Source organism: Phaenicophaeus curvirostris, chromosome 18 (assembly GCF_032191515.1).
Source record: "Phaenicophaeus curvirostris isolate KB17595 chromosome 18, BPBGC_Pcur_1.0, whole genome shotgun sequence".
NCBI classification, from domain to species: Eukaryota; Metazoa; Chordata; class Aves; order Cuculiformes; family Cuculidae; genus Phaenicophaeus; species Phaenicophaeus curvirostris.
The window spans coordinates 6,913,300-6,933,652 of NC_091409.1; the positions used below are offsets into that span (position 1 = coordinate 6,913,300).

Below are 20,353 nucleotides of genomic sequence, written 5' to 3' on the forward strand. Positions count from 1 at the left end.
TTTTATCACACAGATCAGCTGCTGAAAGCTGGATTGGCTCAACCAGGGGGTCAGCACAGGTTTTGCCCTGCCCCTCCACTATCTGTTCCCACAGGTGTCTCTCCTGTAAATTGGCAGAGGGGCTCGGAAAGTGCCAGTCTCTTCCCCTCAGACACTGGTGAGGACTCAGCAGAAGTTCAACAGCAAAGTACAGAAGCACCAGACCTCTGATTGGGCTGCAATTCTGAAACAAGCTCAGTTTTGTCAATACCAAGAGCTTTCTGGAATATGCTTGGGGATGAGAAACAAATAATGCAGGGTGGGTGCTGCCGGGAATCCAGCTGACTGCTCTGGGTTATCTCGTCCTCTTTCAGAACAAGAACATGGGGGATGCGACACCAGCAGGGGAGGCTGAGCTCAGAGCTGCTCACTGCGAGCTGTTTGAATCCCGCATGAGGTCTGAAGCAAGAAGGCTGATGACATTTCAACAATGGCCAGACACCTCACCTGTGTCTCCTGAAGATTTGGCCAAGGCTGGCTTTTTCTTTGTGGGTCCAAGAGATATCGTACAGTGTTTCTGCTGTGGTGGTGTCCTGCAGGACTGGGAACCTGGTAACTGCCCGGCAGCAATGCACCTGGAGTTCTTCCCTTCCTGTAAATTCATTTGTGGTGAGGATGTTGGGAACCAAGAGCTGCCTCCTCTTCGGGAAATCTTTGACACTGTGGATGGGCAGTTCCTCAGCCTTTTGCAGAAGTTAGACAGTGAGGAGCCAGCCCTGCCCAACGAACCAGAATATCCAGAGATGGTAAGGGAGGAGATGAGATTATCTACGTTTCAGAACTGGCCACGATACACTGACATGCACCCTGAACAACTGGCTAGAGCAGGATTCTTTTACACAGGTAGGTACTCCAGGGAAATGTTTAACTCTTACTCAAGTTACCTTTTCAAGGTGCCACTATGCTTTATTGCTTGCACAAATACTTGCAGGTCGATGTAGTATAGTCAGAAACCACATCCTTCCTTCAGCCTATGCTGTTTCTCATGCTGCTTGTGCAGAATTCACGTCTATTTAACTCCTGTTTGGGTACTGAGGTGATCACTAGGATATTAATATTAAGAATCTGTACCTGTCTACTTGGAGCACAGTAGCAGGGGCTAGTCAGAATGCATGCCTAAATAGAAGAGCATTATAAGCAGATTGGCTTATCTGCCGCTTTTTTCTCTTTATCAATTTTTAAAGCACATAAAAGACCAGCATGCTCAGAAACACAGAATAAAGCAGAATCTGCAGCTACAAACCTGTGTAGTTTGTGGTGTACTTGATTTACACTTGCAGAGCAGCTGTTTGAGAGCCCAGTGCAGAGTTGCTTTGGGGACTCATTAGGCAGCAGCAATCTGATGTGCCATTTCCCTGCGGTTACTTGAGCAGAACTCTGGAACTGAGCACTCGAGTTAAGCCAAACAGTAGGCTAATATGAGATTGTAAGCAAGAGTGTGTCAGTGACCCAAACTCTTTGGCAGCTTTTACAGGCATTATTTCATTGCCCTTAGTCTTGTACCTGTGAGGAAGAAACTGTGCATGTCACTTGACTGCTGCTGGATATGGCAAATTGTCGTGAGGAAATTAAGTATGTTTATAGGTGTAATTACTTACAACTTTGCCCTAAATGCAGGCAACAGGGGCTTGGGTAGGCATGTGAGCATACGTGGGAGCTATGGTGCTCACATGCATGCTGCCTGTTAGCTTGTGACCCAGTTCTGGAATCATCTCAACTAGCCGCAGCGCTGGGATTTCAAATTCTCATTGGATTTCCTGCCCCTATACAACTTGCACAGGGTTGGTAAATTGTCATGTGTTCATCTGTTCTCTCTGGTAGCCTGTGTTTTTTGCTGAATCTCTCTCTAGGTTCTCATCTGGGGCTGCTAGAGCATATTGTGTCTCAGATATCAAATAATCTCTTTTTTCAGGACAAGGTGATATAGTGAGGTGTTTTCACTGTGATGGAAGAATAAGGAACTGGTTGCTTGGAGATGATCCTTGGAGGGAACATGCCAAATGGTATCCGGAGTAAGTCAGTCTTGATTGACAAATGCCCCTTGTAGCAAGACCAAAAGATATTGTCTCTATATTCTACACTGATTTCTTCTTTTATAAGGTAGAAGTACCCCCAGCTGAGAGACAAATGAGTCTCGGGTGCACTGGTAGTAAATGCTGCTTCCAGACTCTGTTATTTGCTTAGTTCTAGATTTCTCCACCTAGCTGAAGCAGGTGAAAAGCTAATCAGGTGTGTGCAATCGTGTTTAAATGCATAAACTGTTGCAATAGTCTGTAACCTTCTGGAAAGCCCTGGAATCTCAAGAAACAGCTTCTGAATCCTCAAAGTTGCACAGCAAGGGACTGTCTTCAGATAGATCCTAGTAGTGGGTCAAGGTAGAAAACTTTTTTCTAACTCTGCCTCTTACACTGTGCTGTCTTCTGAAAATACCTTCCTCCTCTGCCCTCATGGAAAAGAATTGAAGATTGGCCTGCAAACCAATCGTGGGATCTTCAACTACCTCTCCTCTCTTGTTTCTTCCTTTCTACCCTCTCCAAAAAAACCATGAATATAAGTCTGCTCCTAATCTGATTGTGCGCTTTGGTCCTAAAATTCTAACTAGAACTGCTACTTTCACTCCAGATCCTGTACTAACGTATTTCAATCTGTTTGCTTATAGGTGTGAATTTTTGTTGCGGTCAAAAGGGAGAGAATTTGTCAGTCATGTTCAAGAATCCTTTGCCAGCACCTCGCTAACTCCAGTGAGTCATGAATATTTTGTGTAGAGTGGATGGGGGCTTGGTGCATAGCAGGGGTTTTGAACACGTGCTTCTCTTCTGTGACTGTCTTGTGACCTTTTCAGAGGCATTCCTGGTATCGGACTGGACAAGACTTCTCTGCTTCCCAAGGTCAGTGCTGCAATTCCGTGGTGTTCTGTCTTCTGTTGAAGGTGATGTGGTCTTACTTCTACCCACCCAGCTACTGTGCATTCTGTAGACATGGTGTTTGAGAGGTGTTTTGATATTCTAAAAGCTGTTTCACTTTATCTTTAGGAAAAGGTCTCTAGCACAAGAAACAGCACTGCTTGCTCTTGTGAGACCTCTTGGTTTAAGACCAGAGATGTTTAGCTAGTTTGGATAATAATGTGACTTCTGGTGTATGCCTATGTTTCCTTTGACTTATCTGTGCTCTTGATGTTCTGTCTGAGGAGTCTTTGAGACTATAGCATTTTACACGTACTTTGTAGGAGACCAGCTGGAGGGTCTAGTTGTTTGTGAAAGGGCTGAACCTGGGGATCTATTTCCATTAATCAGTTCTTCCTGGAAATTTAAGTAGGTGAAATTTGGCTCCGAAAACTGTAGGAAACTGTTTTTTCTCATTCTCTTGAAGAGCCCATCAGACAGGATGAGCTTAAAGACTTAAGCCTTTGCGTGGGCTGCCAGCTGAATTTTGCACTTTTGTCTGTGCTGCTGAGTGATTGAGTTAGATTATAAGGTAGGAGAAACTTCAATTGGGATGTTCCACTTGATCTTCATGAAAGCAGTTTTGAGACTTCTGGAATGTGAAAACAAAGATAAGAATTCTGGACTGGGACCAAACATGGGAGTCTTGGTTCACTGCTGTGGTAGAATAAACCATCCAAAATTAGTCTCCTGGCTTTTATGAAATTGCTTTTGATTACTTTCTTGTGAACTATGATTGAAGGGAAAAACTGTAAACCTGGATGTTCATCAAGCTGTCTGTATAGCTTGAGGAATGTTCTAGAGTGTATTAATGTCATTTCATACATAACAGCTTCAAGAAGTGGCATACTTCTTGACCGAAGTTCCACCTTTTTGGTAAAGTACCTGCTCGCTGCTTTACAGATCCTCTGTGGAACTGGGAATTGGGGGCATTTTGTTCTCCAAATCTGTTTGCCACAGTGCAGCAGGAAGGCTTTGCCCTGACCTGGGTGGCTGACGTGGGAATAGATGGTTACGTGATGATTTGGACTTGAACTGCTTTTTGAACTGCTTCAGCCAGAGTGGTTATTGGGCAGCAGTGCAGAGGAAAGCAGAGGTACGTCTGACTCCAGCACTCACATTTTGGTGGATGTTTAACCTCTTATCTTGAGCACTGGTGTGAGTGTCTTGCAGGTTTGCCTTCTGTCTTCCTTAGCTGAAATTAAGAGTAGTAACGTACCCAAGCCTGCCTTTCTTTGAGAGGCTGAAGAATGAGGTTCTCCTCTAAAGAAGCCTCAAGAAACTGTGATTACTGGGGTATTAGTAACTGTATCTGCCTCCAGTAGGCTATGGTGTAGATATCCTTGATATTGTCTGCTGCCCTTAGACCTGCAGTAGCAGACAGCTGTATGATGTGGAGGCTTATGCACAAAGTCACATCTGATGCAGAGAGAGTTGTCTGAAGCAAGCCTTTAGGGTGGATGATCAAAGCCTATTTAAAATTGAATCAATGACTTAATTAGAAATAGCCATACTTTTTTTTTTTTATTTGGATAATACACACTGTCCTTAACTTATCTGTCCGCCTTGTATTGTCTGTCTTGTGGAGTCTGTTTAATAAGTGAAGTTTATTTGAAGATGCAGTTCCACACAGGCTTTTTCTGGGAGCCACCCTTCTTTCCAAAGCTCCTTCTCCAATGGGTCTGCCATTGCCTTAGTTAAGGAAAAAAAGAAAAGATTTCCACAAAATGGAGTGATTAACTAGTAGCACAGGAGCAGGAATGAGCAGCTGCTGTCTGATAGGTAAACCAGCTTGGAGCTGATGTGATGTGGACATGTCTTGGGACAGAGGGTAACATGCATAGTGACTAAAGTGCACAGAGAACATCAGCTTCGCCAGGCTGAGTGTGTGAACTTAACCGTGGAGTAAAGAGGTGTTTAACCCAAAGCTACTGAAATCCAGGCTATTTCATCTTTTTAAACACCACTGTTTGAAGAGGGAAGAAAGGGGTAGCATTTAATGCCATCTTCTCTTCTGGTTACACAGATGCTGTTCAGAGAGAGACTGAAACATCAAGTTCAAGAGAAGAAATGGAATCTCTGCAACAGAAGGAATCAGGTGCACTGGGCTGGCAGTGGTAGTGAAACTGAGGCTAGGCATAGTTGGGATGGTGTGTATAGTAATGGTATCGGGTGTCATTGTTTTAATTAACTTTTTAATCTTTAAGGGGATGTGTGATAGCTTGAATGGTAACTGAACATAGACTCTTATTCAGGAATTAGAGTTCCACTGTAAAGCAGACTGTTATACAAAAAAATCCTTGCTTTGTCAGGGATAACTTGCATAATAAAGTAAAAAGAGGTCCCTGCTCAGTCCAGCATGTGTAGATAGCCTGGATCTTGTGTAGATTAGCCGGCGTCTATAATATCTGTAGTTATTCAGCTTAAATGAAATTTGCCTGAGAGGTACTTTTGCCATCTTCACAAGCAATCTTTGAGCAAAATTATGAGCAAGTTGCAGTGCGTCGTTCTAAGATGACAGGAGTGTCATCTTATAAACCTTGGGGCTGTTTATAATACTGACTGTTTGGGGGTTTTTTTGTCTTTTTTTTTGGTAAAGAGCCTCAGATGAACACAGAAGAACAACTCCGACGCCTGCGAGAGGAAAGGACGTGCAAAGTGTGCATGGACAGAGATGTGTCTGTTGTGTTTGTTCCTTGTGGCCACCTGGTAGCTTGTGCAGAGTGTGCCTCCAATTTGAGTTCGTGTCCTATCTGCAGAGCAGTCATCCGGGGATGTGTGAGGACTTTCATGTCCTAAGCCTCGATAAGGCTACGAGGAAAGATAAGTCTATACAACTCGTTCATAACACAGCAGAGACAGAAAATAAGTAGCTTGATTGATGCTGGAGCAATCTTATTTGCAGGATAGCTTGGCGTAAGTGTAAAACCTTACTAAATGTTCCTCCCATGCATGGTGTTTCTAGTGAGAGTTGCTGGCTTGCTGTACTCTTGCTGACCTTGCTGTAAGGCTGCTCCAGGAAAAATGCCACTAGTTTCTTTCATCCTCCAAAACCGGAGATTCTTCTTCAAATTCTTCTATTCTCAAATGAATCTCTGCTCTGAAATCAAGGGCTGTTTTCAGCAACCTGTCTCTGGTTCTTTTTCTCTTATTTAGCAGTTGTTTAGAGATTATTCTGCTAGGGGTGATGACTTACTTCAGCAGGCCCAAGTCAAAATGGGAGTATTTATACAAAGTGCATTCTGTTGACAGTACAGTTCTCAGTAGTGATGTATAGTGGGAGAGGGAGAATCTGGCTTTTTCTTCTGAGTTCTTTCCTGTCTTCTCCATCCCCCTACCCTTGTTGAATTGTCAACAATTGGTGAAATGTTTCAGTAATACTCAAATCCACATAACTAAGTGAAAAAAACTGGCCTGTTGGAGACTCTTCAGCCTCTTTGCTCTTGGCTGACATCCCTAGACAGGTGAAAGGCTCGTTGATGGTCAGGGTCACTAGATGAGGTCATGGAAGATTTTACAGAGCCCCTTCCCTGGCTGCTGTGTACTATCCTACTAGATAATAACTACAGAAACTTACTTTTTTAGGAGTTCAGTTTGCTGATTACACTGATTTGTTCCATTTTAAATAAGAATGTTTTATTATGTAGCCAAAAAGAAAATTTGTCAATTCTATAGCTTGTTAACTGCATAGGAAAGAAATGTGTCTTTTTAAAAACTAAATCTTCTTTTTCATGTAATAAAAAAGTTTTCTTTTGTTTATCCTGCAGAGGTCCAAGTATCTGATTTTAGTATAAAGTCCTACTGTGGGAGCAGATGTGGTTGCGCTGTCCTAAGAGCAGCATCAGGTTGTACATCACTTGAATTTCTGTCCTTCAGTACTACATGGGTACAAGTGAGAGAAGCAACTGTTCTTACCATCCTGTAGCTTCCTTTGGAATCCCCAAGAGAGCATGTGGATCCTCCAGACTCGGAACTGCAAAAGAAGGGGTAAGGATGCAGGAGGGTGAGGACTTGATACGTGAAGCTGTGCAAGTGTGGAATAGTCCTGTATCTGGACTTGATGCAGAGTTTTGCTATGCAGTCTCCACAGATGCGTTTAAGAGCTGGAGCACTGGCTCCTGAATTGTTTCAGTTTGGCTCCAGCCCTGGACACTGAACAAGATTATAGGCTCATCCCTGAGTAACTTTAAGGTGTCGGATAACCCTGGGCAGATCTCTTCATCCCTGCCTTGAAAAGAAGATAGTATTAATACAATTCTTGGCAAAGATGAGAGAAAGAACTAGCTGAGCAGTTTAAATTCTCCGTTTCTCAGAGGAACTGGTGAGTCCTTGCCAGATAGCAGCTTTCACAGGGAACAGAACTGCACCACCATGCCAAATTAGGTGTTGTGTTTGGGTTCAAGCTATAATTGGCTTTATTTTGCCTCTGTAAATCACAGCAAAAGCTTGCAGTTTAAGTGGATGTGCTAATCTGAGAAAGGAAAACAAAACCAGCTCAGTGAAGGACTGGTGTTATTTCCTCCTAAACTTTAGCTCAGTGTGGCTGGAACCTTGCCTGAGCATCAACAGGACTGCAAGGCTGTAAATATACCAGCTATTTGAAGCTTGTTTTGTTTAACACTTTGAAAATCGTGGCTTTTCCACATCTGGAAGGGTGGAGCTGTTTTTCCTATGAGAAGATGTCCCTCAGGAACAGGAATATGGATTTTTTTTTTTTGAAGAGTAGTGTCTCAAGCGATGCCTGTCCCCAACAGAGGGCACTCCTAACCTGGTGATAAGGGAAACCACTGGAGCAAAACCTTCAGAAGCTCCTGACTTTAAGCAGGTTTAGAAAAAGCAGACCAGGAGGAAGGGTTGTCGGAGCATGAGGATGAATGGTTCTGCTAAGGAGAACTAGAGAGATAATTAAGTGTGGAATATTATTGTTGGTAGCTTGTCTTATTTTCTTTCTTCTCAAACTGTTTTTTTTTTTTAATGATTGTTAGGCATTGATACTAAATATTACAGTAAATATTATAGACCTACCTGAGCCTTTATTTTACTTCTATTAAAAGATATCGCATTACCTATCTTAATCATAGCAGAAGGTGGTAGTTATGGAGCTACTCGGTCATCAGACTTGTCTTTATTTAATTTATCTTTACTAGTGTGTATTACAGTCAAGAGACATGCTGCTAAGTGCATAGTTTGATGCTTTGAAGCTTTAGACTACTTGGTAAGTGGTTTTGATCAGTTTCCTTAGTGGATTTGGCCTCAAGGCTTGGTGAGTTTGAGATGTACAGTGTTAAAAACATACAGACCTCAAAATATTTCAGAGTTCCTTCTGATTCCATACCACTATCTACAAGAATTCTTTCCTGAACCTACTAGTGAAATGTTTCAGCTGTTCAAAGCTGAAACTGTGCTTTCTCCACCATCTGTGCTGGATTTTGGTTGCACTCAAACAAGGCCAAAGAAGAATGCTGGTGTCTGCACAACAGTTCTCTCTGAGGGGGGAGAAGAGGGGATCATATTAAACCAGGAAGTGTAAAGTCAGTGTTTTCTGATGAGGAAAGGGAACATTAATTCCAAAAACCCCATCTAAATGAAAGCTTTAATGGAACAATCTCATTGACTAGAGGATATTTATTCTTCCATTCCTTTTTCTGCACCTCTAGGGAACAAGTAGGAATGAGTGCAATACAGAAATAAACTAAATCAAAGAACAGGGGGAGAAAGCACTAAGATTGTGTATGTGTACTATGTGTGCTGTCTAAATGGTATAGTAGCCTGTGTTCCACTGATCTTTCCTTTAATTTGGTAGTGGCACAATATTGACTAAAACAGGAGGTGGTTATGTTTTGTCAGGCAGAGCTGTTTTACAAGAGGTTGAGCTTTTTCTTCTTCAAATGACACTAGCATCAAACCAGCAACTGCCAGCTCTGTTCTGCTCAGTTTGAAGCTGTGGCTTCTGCTGACTGAAAGAAGGTAAAATCCTTACAGAAGAAAACATCTTTACTTGCAGCTAGACCTGGTCAGAACTCCAGATGCTGGGTTGCAGTGGGTACCTGAAATAGAAGTGGCACCAAAGCAAAAAATGCTCTCTTGGTGCTTACACTTCTGTGTTTATAGAAGAGGATTTTGCTTCCCGGGCCCTCTGGAATGGGACAAAGAAAGGTACATCGTTCTGTCTTTGCCTTAGCACTTAATGATTTTATTTCTTTTAATTCTTCCCTCACGCTTCCCCTCCTTAGCATGGCTTCTAGCTTGACACTTTTGAAAAGCGTTATTCAAAATGCCAAGTAATCTCAAGCAGATCAGGCAAGACAATGAAGGATTACTTGGCATGTACCAGCCACGGGATGCTGCGCGTGGCTGACAAGTGCTCTTTTCTCTGCTTGACACATAGCATGCTGGGGTGACATAGCTAATAAAACTAGCATGGTATTTTTTTTTGTTTCTTAATTGCTGCAACTCATTAATGTGACTTAGTTACAATTATATTCCCCCTTTCCTTGAACCCGTTCCCTCCCCTCAAAATTATCTTCTCACATAAAACTCCTTCCATCAGGATGTTGCCAGGCTGGAATAAGTGTGGCTGCTTGGTGAAGAAGGCAGGCAGAGAAACATCTGTGACCCATGAAGAACTAGGCATTTTCCAGTGTCCTGCTGCAGGTTTCAGCTGTGCGTATGGCTACACCAGTGTAGATGGGAAAGCCAGAGTAAACTACGGCTTCTCTGAGAATGGCTTGGCATGTTGAAATACGGCTAAGCTCCATGCTGAGTAAAGATTTGGTGCTGGTACTAGTTTTTAGCTGTTCAGTGTTGTAGGAGTTGTCACAGAACACTGACATCCACCTACTGCTAAGGTGCTGACCATGCCTAAAGAATACAGGATGAGGAAGGGAAAGCTGGATGGGAAGAAGGGAAGAGCTCTCATCTATAACTTAAAAAAAAAAAATAAAAAGCCTATATAACTCAAACGTAAATCCCCCCACCTAGTTCTATACAGGCATGGAGGAGATGAGGTTGTGTTAGGGCATTTGGGGTCTCTCAGCACAAGGGAAAGGAGAAAAGGAAGAAACAACAAAATGTGAAATGTCCCAGGGTGTTAGGCTGTGCTTCCTTTATGGATCCACGGTGCAAGAAAGCAGCTCTGACTTCAACTGTATCTCTTGAGCGAGGCTCTTGGTGGACTTGTTCTGCCCGAGGTCTTCAGGCCCATGTTGTTTATTGGCGAGTACAACCAGGCTATGGTAGAAATGGTTCATCAGGGCACTTGGACAATTAAAAACCAACCACGTGGCCATTCTTCAATGTACATTCATTTCATTTGTATAGAAGACAAGGAACAAAAAAATGGAATGGAGTTCTCCATCCTGCATTTCCTCTGCCAAAGATCCAGGCCACGGGCCATTGTTTCCTGCAGCACCTTTGATGGTGGAGTGCAAGGTTTATCCATCCTCTGGCTCCTCTTCACTTACGCAGGCCTGTAGGGGGGAGGTGAAGGCACAGCATCAATAAGGAACAGGTACTAAGTTGCTGGCTTAAGGTAACAGAAATGGTGTGGAAATAATGAGGACAAAATTGTTTGGTGGTGTTCTCTTTCCTGTCCCGAGTTTCTAAATATGATCTGACTACAGATGAGGAATAGGACCGAGAGCTCAGAGGGAATGTGGTTAAGTAGTATTCAAGTCTGGAAAGAGTGTTATGCATATACCAGACCTGAATACGCTGCAGTTAGACTAAGGAACAGACATGAGCCGATGTTAGATCTATGTATCCTCAGCATTTGGAGCTGTATAAAACTTGGTTAGGAATTTTAAAAGCTTGGGGCCATCTCTAGCGTAAAGTAGCTTCTTGAAATTGCAGTAATGTGGTTTTTATGTAGATGCAGCAGTAGAAGCAGATCTACTTTTGTAGCCAGCAGTAAAGATGAGTGAATGTTTTCAGCTGAAATATCACCTTTCAGGTTGATCAAAACAGTTTGTAAATTCATGTTGATGCTCAGCAAATTGTTTGGTAAAAAGGCTACCTAGAAAGGAAAGCAGAAGTATTTTGTTGTGGTGGGTTTTTTTTTCCTCCTCTAAGCCAAGTGGTGTTTTCTTCCTGTTTAAGCAGAAGTTTCCTTTATAAAGTATTCTGGTCATCTAACAAAGTTTAGAGGCGGTGGTGGGAAACAATCTTAAAGGAGTTTAGTTTCTTCACCCTCCCCATGAGTGGTTCAGTCTGGATTTTGATTTTTTCTTTTGAACTGAAGATTATTTGCCAGCTTGTAGCTGTCGGCTCTTCTACTGAAGAACTGACTTTCAGCCTAGTGGATGACTTTTCCATGGGGCCTCACCCTTTAAGGCTGCATGCTCTCAGCTGCCTCATGCCTGTGGCCAACAGACAGACTGCATCACAAAGGAATTGATTGGGGAGTAAAGTGAGCAATTGCCAATTGGAGCCTTAGATCATTCAATTAACCCATGCCTCCAGTTGCTACCCTGTCAATATCTAAGTCTACATCTGATAAAAGTCACACCCTCTCTTAGCCCACGGCCTTTCCCAGTGGTAGGTTTGAGGAAAGCAGGCAGTGAAGTCTGGCTACACAACTAAAATCAAATTAAAGCTCTTAAGCCGTTAATATTATGTAGTATGTAGTGAGCGTTACAGACAGGAGCCTCATAACTGCAATTCACTGCTTGGCCTTATAAATAGTCTTAAAAAGTAGGGAGATCTATTACCCATCTCTCTACCCTTTAAAGAAATAGAGGCTACCTCTCATAATCCAGTGAGTTCTTGGGTTAGTACCAGACCATGTACAAAATCATGCTTTGCTACTTTCTGCTTTGTAATTGATACTGCGAGGTGCTTCTTTCTAAAATAAATTTGGAGAAAGACTGAACGGATACAGCAGGCAGGAAATGCTGACAAACCATGGTGATGATCTGAGCCTTCTGCTGTCCTGGCAGGACTTGCAGGGTGCTTGAAGATAACGGCTTTAGTCAGAAACTTCAAAGCTGTCTTGGTTAACCCTTCCACAGTTATCAGGGCAAGAATGTTTACTCACCTCAAAGGATGAGAATTTGGTTACTACAAGTGTGGGAGAAGAAAAGCAACCCTGAAGTGATGTCCTTTCCTGTGCAGTCTAAGAAGAGACAGTGGTGCAAGCAGGCACAGCCTGAATTATGAGCTTTTGCTAAGGAGGGAGAAGAGCTCAGCCTTTCCTTCCTGAAAACTCATTGGAAATGTTCTCTTCTGGCCTGGGGAGAATAACTTCCGTTTGAAATAAGTGACTTATTATCCTTTGGTTAAGTACTTTGACCTAGAAACTCACATACTGAAGACTTTTAATGTATTGTTAAGTAATTGGAGCAATGCCTTGATTGGTAAGCAGCGCTGAGATTAAGTGTAATTCTATTACACAGTAAAACTTCCAGAACAGTTTTTTTTTTTCATGATAATTTGAGTCTCCTTTACTTAAGCTTGTGACTTGAAATAGGAACCATGACAACCAAAACCTCCTGGAGTCAGTGAAATGTAGAGCAGAAGAGGTTGTGGAACCTGAAATAGAACATCTTTGTTGCTGTTTGAGTGTTGGAGATGCTAATTAAGATGAGGCACATTTAAATCATGCCAACAGTGCAAAACTGGCAGTCAATTTTGTTATTGTCGTTGGATTTTTTTGAAGAAGAAAAGTAAGACTTGACTTGATAATTTGTGAGGTTTTCCGCTAACTGGAGACTTGCAGCTGATGCCAAGGAAGGCAGTAGATCACCCTGGTAAAACTGGGAGATAATAGGTAATTCCAGAACTTGATCCAGCTGTCAGTAATAGTCTAGGGAGATGTTTTTTTCCTCCTTGAAGGAGGCAACGGAGTCATCAGGAAATGACTTTCACAGCATGACATGGGCAGGTACCCCAGAGTGCAAAACTCCATGGAGTTGTTAGTGGAGAATCAAGTGACCATTTCTCCTCTGACTCTCATTCATACATGTGGAAGAAAGGCAGGAACTAGACTGAAGTAAATAAATAAAAATTGCTATTTAGTGGCTGCTGTGAAATTTATAGAGCATCACTTTATCTACTGCTCAGCAGCTGCTTTCACCTCCCCTTAGCCAGAAATAAATATTATATTCTGCTGGCAGAAGCTATCAATACTTAAATGAGCATCTGAAGAATAAGACTGAAGAGTGGCAAAATTATCTGTGTACTTCATTAGAGGTTTACAATCTTACTGAGACCCTCATAAGGAAGCCTTGCAGTGCCAGTTTCTGTTCATATTACAGTTTCCCTACACAGAAAGTGTCATTTATGAGTACTGTTTTCTTTCAAAACCAGAATTTGTCATTTTAAGGAAAATGCAGCCCCAACCCTTTACTATGTGTGGTGTTTCTTCAGCACATTGCTGCATCAGGCTTGTAAATCAGGGAGCTGCTTAAAGCTCCACAGCTTCTGCAGACTGGAAAATTGCATCCTACTGTGACAAAATAAGAGGGAAATCAATATTTAATCTCCTGTAGCATCCTTTCTCATAATGCTATAGAACCCCCAAAGTTACAGGGAATTTAACTGCTTTGCAAAAATGACTTTTCTCCTGGTCTTGTGCTGCAGGGACAAATTGAGGAGTAAGTCCATGCTCTGTTAGAGGGGCACATCTACAAATCTATTTGGGAGCAGTGTTTCTTGCCTGTGCTTTGCTTTTCTCTCCTGTCCACACATCCTTCTTTTTGGCAGGACTCTCTCAGAACATTATTCCCCCAAAAAACATCCTTCCTTAGCAGCTGCTTTAAAATTCTGCACATTGAATTGCCTTCTTGCAGCTTGATTTAGGGAGTATCAGCTTTGCTTTGAACAGATAATACTGGCCTTTATTGAGAAGCTCATTAAGAACAAGCTCGTAGGTGGACTGGGTGACAGTGGGACCTTGTGCCTTCAGCAGCGGGGAGGGATTATCAGAGGGCAGAAGCTGGTGTTCAACAATGCATTTCTATTAGGGGTATGAGAGGAGCTGCTGTGGACAACACCCCTTTCTGCTCGCTGCTCTCAGCTGAGCTTATGGGATGCTCCACATATAGAAGCCTCTGTTCTTGCAGGCGACAATTGAAAACAAATATGAAACCTTAAGAGCAAGCCCGTGCCGTTCTGCATACAAACCATCTAATGTTTAGTTGAACATAATTCACTTGGGTGAATTAGCTTTGTACAATGTAGGCTCTATACAAGTGCAAGCAGCTATAGGGATGCCTGTACATAAAAATAGAGTCAAAATAGAGTCAAATTCTGTGGTGCCACCATGAGAAGATTATTGGAAGATGACAGGGACGTGGCCAGTGATGAATACTGCATGGATGTATATAGGTCAGTTCAGGTGTTGACTAGCCACAGAACTAAAATATGGTTTAAATAACTAGATGCTGTGTAGATTTTACCCCAGTAAAGGTCTTTAATTAAGACTCTGCCTGACAGACTGCAATATAACCTTGAGATCGAGGACTGTATTCTGCTATCACTATGATTTACTCTGTGTCCATTGAGGCAGATTCTTCCTTACTCGCAGATCCCACCTTCACCCTTCACTGCCGGAAAGCCTCTCTCTGCTTTCTTCAAGGAAAAAGCATCCCATAGTTTGTTTACAATAAGATCCTATAGCTGACCCCACCGCTTCCTATCAAACAGCCCTTCCATAGGCCAAGTACAGCTACACCAGCTTCAGGCTGAGGCTGAGCAGAGGCACTTTCACTGCCCTTTGGTGTCCACTCATTTGTTCCTTACATGTCAAAAAAAGCCTGCTGGAGAAATGAACCTGGAAGGAGGAGAAAACCCAAACGTATGGCACCCTTGAGCCATCAGTCTGTGAGGCATGCATAGCCTCTTAGCACAGGAGATGATACTTACAGGTATGTCTGCTTGAACAAAAGGTTTGTGGGTTTTTCATTGACATGGTAGAGAGGAAATGGATCAAATCCACCAATGAAATCAACTGAAAAAAAATCAAAACTCAAATAAATAAACAAACATGGCCAGAAAGTTGAAAAGAAATGAAAGGAAAAGTTGGTGCATGTCATGGCATAACAGAAAAATCAGTGAGAGAACAGAAAAATGATTTTCCAGGTATGGATTGCCTGGTGGAAATCTCTGCCTGTATAGACCTCTTTTCTAGCATCTCCTGGGATGGCCAAGTGTGCCAAAGAGGGGAGCTAGCAAAATACTCTAGAAAAACAAGAGAGCCTGACTCCTCCTCCTTGGACATTGCCACGGTGCTGTGGCTCCACGTGGGAACTGAGCTGATGATGCCTCAGCCCATCAGCAATGAGCTGAAAGACAGAAGCTGGGGAACAGCTCGTGAGTGAACATCAGCAGAGAAGCTGACAGCACAGTAATCCCCATGAAGGTTATATAGTCAAGTGAGAATTTTCTTGCCCCACTTGTCTTTCCTGCAAGACAAGACAACAGCGGCTTTGGAAAGCTTCAAATATCTCATTATCTTCAGCTCGGATATTTTTCATGTCCTCACTGCCAACTCAATTTCTTTTAATTGTAGACAAATAGGAACAATGCTTCCCTTCTCCAGTGCTCACATAAGGGCAACGCAGCTAAACAAGGAAAGCTTTAAGTGACAATTCCCTTGGTGACCACAGAAGAATTTCCCGTGTCTCTCTCAGTTCCCCTGAAATCAGGCCAAGCCTGTACTCCTGCGCCAGCCCGGGGCAGCAGGGCGATGGGGGGCGATTCGAGGCTGACCTAGCGGGCTTTGCAAAAACCTTCGCAATAGATCCAGCTTAGACCACTGTTCGGTGCCAAGTTAGTGCATTTCGTTTGGAAGTGTGAAAGCTATCCAGCCCAAATCCCTTTCAAAAATAACAGGAAAGTCTTATTAACTATATAAGTGTCTGCTTATTTTTCTTTCCTGAAGGTGGCACTATCATTTTAAATTTAGGTAAGGAGAGTTGTTGTTTTCTTAGAGAAAAACAGAAAAAAATATTTACAAAATATATTGGATTTTTTAAAAAAACCCTCATAAAATATATTTAGAAATCAGAGGACAATATATTCCATCTCGATGGATTGCTTCATGCTGCCACTGTGATTTTGGAACAATTCTCAGTTAATGAGCAAAATCTGTAGAGGTTCTAAGTTAATTAGGGGGAATAATTCCCAGTAGTTCCAGTGCGACTTGACCTTTTCTCAGCCACTTATGAAAATGTTGGAGTGTTTTACAATCAAGTCAGTCTGCAGTTTTAAAAAACAGATAATAACTGTATTACCTTGGCTGTGGAATGTCTGAATTAGGAAACCTTAAACAATGGTATGGGGTCTTGAACAACCAGATCCAGTGGGAGGTTCCCTGCCCATGGCAGGAGTTGGAACTGGATGGGCTTTGAGGTCCCTTCCAACCCAAACCATTCTGTGATAATTGCAGTTCTCAGTAACTCTTTACTACCTTGAACAAACAAAAGTCCTCTTCTGTGAGAACTCAACCGTGGAAGCACTCAAAATCCAAGTCACTTAAACAAAATCTTAACCATGATTCATTGTTTCAATATATTACATTGCATTAGCACATCTAAAATATTCTTGCCCACAATTCAGCATTAGTAGATCCCCACTGCTGTGTTTTCTCATGAAAATCACGTTAGCACTAGCTTCCTGATTAATGTGCCTCAGCACTTGTAATTACTTCATGCTGCATATCAAAGCAACATTTAAAGGAAACCTCAAATGGAAGAGAAAATTAAAACGCAGCTCAAATTTGTTCGGGTCACTGGAAGGATCTACCACTGTGAGTGTGAAATATTGATGGCTTGTCATTGTTAATTATTCAAGCTGGCATTTTACATCCAAGGTGGGAAACTAGGAGGGAAAAGAAATTTGTTAGTGGAAAAAAAACATACATATCGTGAAATTAACAGCTCTGTGCTTCTAGATAATGCTTCCTTCCTTGTGGCTGCTTCTCCTAACAGATCCCTGCTATAGTAATGAGCTCTGTCAAGTTATTACTTTACAGCATTCAAAAGGGGCTCAGAACTCAAGCTACTCAGCTAATAGAAGAGCTGTAGTGTAATTTAAAATTATTACTTATAAGGTAGCACTTCAGCTAAGTGCGCTGCCAAGCTTTAAACAAATGGTCAATAAAGTCGGTAGAATGAGTACAGGCACGTGGGAAGCAAGAGAAAAACATGAGGACAAGTCAGACAGGCAATGCATCTCATCTCACTCCTATGAAACCAGCTTTCTTCACATGATTTCAAATATTCCATTCAAAGCTGCTGCTTTTCAGCTGAAATCCATGCCAGTTGCTCTTTAAAACAACAAAGCTACTTGCAAAACCTAATACTAAAGAAGTCATACTTGGACACGAAGCCTTTGGATCAGATCCTTTCCTGGAGTTAACTGCCCTAGAACCACTGATATCAGTAAAACCTTACTGATTAAAACACTTCGAGGATTCAAACACAGAAAGGCAACATATTGCCAAAGAAATAAAACATCATATTTATTTGAACCCTATGCGTCCATTATCTTGTTTGCAAAACTATTACTCTCAAAGGGACTTTCAGAAGGGCAAAGTAAACAAGACACAGGGCATAGATACCTGGATAGATCCCACAGACCCAGCCACCCGTGTGATTCCTCTAAGTCTTTACTCCTTTCTCACACGTCTTGACACTCAAGATATTTGTATACAAAACACGAGAGAGTCAGCTCCTTCCTCCTTCTTGTAATTCAGATACGCTACGTTCTCTGCTTTTAAATTGAGTGGTCAGGCTGGTTCTTGGCCAGAAATCTCACGCTCTGGTTCATCCTTGCCTTGTGGCATATGATACTCAGCAGGCAGCCTACTTGAGTACCAGGCTGTGTTCTTTGCTGTAGGTATTCCTAATTACAATGGTACTATTGCACTGGTTTTAAGCTATGTTGGCTTGAAACAGTTTCTCTAAAGCCTTGCCTGAGCAGGTAGCCAGCACAAAGCATTTTGGGGTCAGAAGAGTAGCAGAATTACATCATCTAATACATAGTGAAATGGGGGAAAAACCCCTTACAGTAAAAATAGCTGATCCTTGAGAGGTAGCTAGTGCATTAGCAACTGGATGGAAAGAAGTCTGATTGCAACACAGTCCTGATAGACAAATACCTGAGAGATAAATAAAACATAATAAAACCTTTCCCAAAGGCTCTGTTGATAAATACTTACAGCTGTCTTCTTCTTCTGTAAAAACACTAACAACGTAACAGGCATAGACAAAGCCCACCAGCTGGAATAGAGAGAGAATAAATCATTTTAGCATTGATCTGACAAGACTGGTCAAAGCCCACTTCACAGAACTGCAAGAGCCAACATCCACTGTCAACTCGGTAGCATTACTGCAGCAGTGGACCCAAGTCATATTTGCTGTAAGGCAGGGCGTGCAGGTGTAGGCTTGAGGAAAGACATTGCTGGGAGCATACTCAAAGGTCCAAGCTAAAAACTCGCAAGACCCATCCTCGCCTTCAGAGCAGGAGCATGATGTTGCTAGAATCATTGGCAAGAACACAAGCTCACTCTGGAACTATGGTGCTAAGTTTACTCCATGAGGATGCAGGAGAGTGTCTTACATAACATTATAGACAGATAACTACATACAGGACAGACACACAGACATACGTTTATTAACAGAGGTCTAGGGGCAAGAAGTCATGAGCTCTTATTCCTGTCATAAGGGTTATGCAAGAAAGGCAAATTACTTCAGTGTAGGGGCTACCAATAAGATGTGAATAGTTTTTGTGTGGATGGGATGGAAGGTTAGTTAACCATAAATATGGTGATGAACTGCAGCAACTTTCAGAGATACTGAAATCCTTTGTAATTTAGGCTTGGAATGAAAAATTAGTTGGAAAGAAATCCGAGTTTAGGATCCAGCTCTAGTCTGGAATCCTAGCTCTACAAGTTCAAAAGTCTTTCTGTCTTTGGATAATAAACACTCCTGCACGGACTAATCAAGCATTAGACTTGCAAAGTAAATGGGCTAGAGGACAGTGAGAAACAGACAAGATGATAGCAACGGTCTTAATTCACAAATTGCATAGGTTAGCAGTAAATTGCCACCTCCTGGGAACCAGTAAAACAACAGGGTACCTCTCAAATAACAGCCATCCTGGCATGGCACGGCCCTCGTGTCAACCCACTGCTCAGAGCAGTCTATAGAGCAGAAAACTAGAGTGAACATTAAAAAAGCAATTTAAAACAGTCTGCTGGGTCTGTCCTTAGTTAGCAGTTTGTAGCAGGTCTAGAGTATCAGAACTGCCTCATTCAGTTTCAGTAGCGAGTCATTACTCAGCCGGAATAAACTTCTGATGCTATGGGAGTTAAGCATTCTAGATCCAGCAGAGGTTTATTTTGCTTTGTCTCCTTCCAGTTAATCAAATATCATCTCCATCCTTCATTTTACATCTTTACATAACACCCCACTTAGCGAGATCTTGGTTGACAGTAACTGTATTAGTAAAGTTATTGTGAGACATAATTGTTTTCCACTGTGAACTCAATTCTCCTAAACAAGAGTTAGAATGTAACATACAGTGACTCACTCTAAGGGAAGACAGAATGATGCATGGTAGGGCTTGAAAAGTAGAGTCCATTCATTTTTAATATGACAGAAAAATACATCACACCAGAAAACAAAAGGCAAGCTAATGAGATTTCTACTGAAGTTATAAGGCATTTGTGGTATCTCCAGCTTTCCTGACAAAACACACCTTGTTGGAAGGAAATGGAATGTTTTTGTAGCATCAGTAAACCTTGTCTTTCCTCTACAATTTTCTATAATTGCCTGAAAAGCAAGCCATCTCTTTCCTTTCCTCTTGGATGAGCCTTACAGAAGCATGTCCTAGGACCTCAGTGGAGGACAGGTAACTATGGACTCAACTCATTCCCCTGCTGTGTATTTTTGAAACCAGGGCTGCTTCACACTAAGTTTCTCTGAGCAACTGAGGATGTCAAGCAGAAAACTAATATCCTCCTGGGTATGATGGTAACTGCGAAGCCACATGCAATGGCCCATCTAATTTTACCTGCTGATGTTTAGAATTGCCTCTGAGTAGAGCCATTACTTTTTAATGGCAAAACCCCAAACCAACCCAATCCACTCTGGATAATCAGAGATTTTACCTCCCTTCTATTGCTTGTAGGGTGCTAAGAGAAAATCTGGGGGATTTTTTTTCATTTACTGAAGTTTGTGGCCATTTGGGGGCAGTTTTGGTGGCCACGGCCATGGCCCAGGAACTGGCCGTGGTGCTGACACAGCCCCGAGGCAGCTCCCCATCACCTTGCATCATGAGTAGGGTTGCCTACAAAATCACCAATTAATGCTCATCAGCTGGGCTGTGGTAGTTAAGGACGTGAACACTAGTAGATGCTCTTGGGCAAA

General features: G+C 42.2%; 2 protein-coding genes across 4 annotated transcripts in view; one reads left to right on the forward strand and one right to left on the reverse strand.

Annotated features, from left to right (window-relative positions):
* The first annotated feature begins 289 nt into the window (after nt 1-289).
* BIRC7 (baculoviral IAP repeat containing 7) lies at nt 290-5,780 on the forward strand. The gene is given in 8 exon segments (XM_069872173.1): nt 290-882; nt 1,952-2,051; nt 2,699-2,780; nt 2,882-2,927; nt 3,885-4,011; nt 4,013-4,077; nt 5,008-5,079; nt 5,581-5,780. Coding segments are annotated over 8 exon segments (1,212 nt in total). The 5' UTR covers nt 290-362.
* A 2,309-nt stretch (nt 5,781-8,089) lies between these two features.
* Nucleotides 8,090-20,353, reverse strand: part of NKAIN4 (sodium/potassium transporting ATPase interacting 4) — a 52,107-nt gene continuing 39,843 nt past the window's right edge. The window contains exons 5-7 of one of the 3 annotated variants that reach the window (XM_069872169.1): nt 18,142-18,202; nt 14,844-14,928; nt 8,090-10,450 (exon numbers count right to left, since the gene is read on the reverse strand). In XM_069872169.1, the coding sequence (XP_069728270.1) occupies nt 10,441-10,450; nt 14,844-14,928; nt 18,142-18,202 (156 nt within the window). In that variant the 3' untranslated portion in view covers nt 8,090-10,440. The other 2 variants (XM_069872170.1, XM_069872171.1) reach the window with 2 other exon arrangements.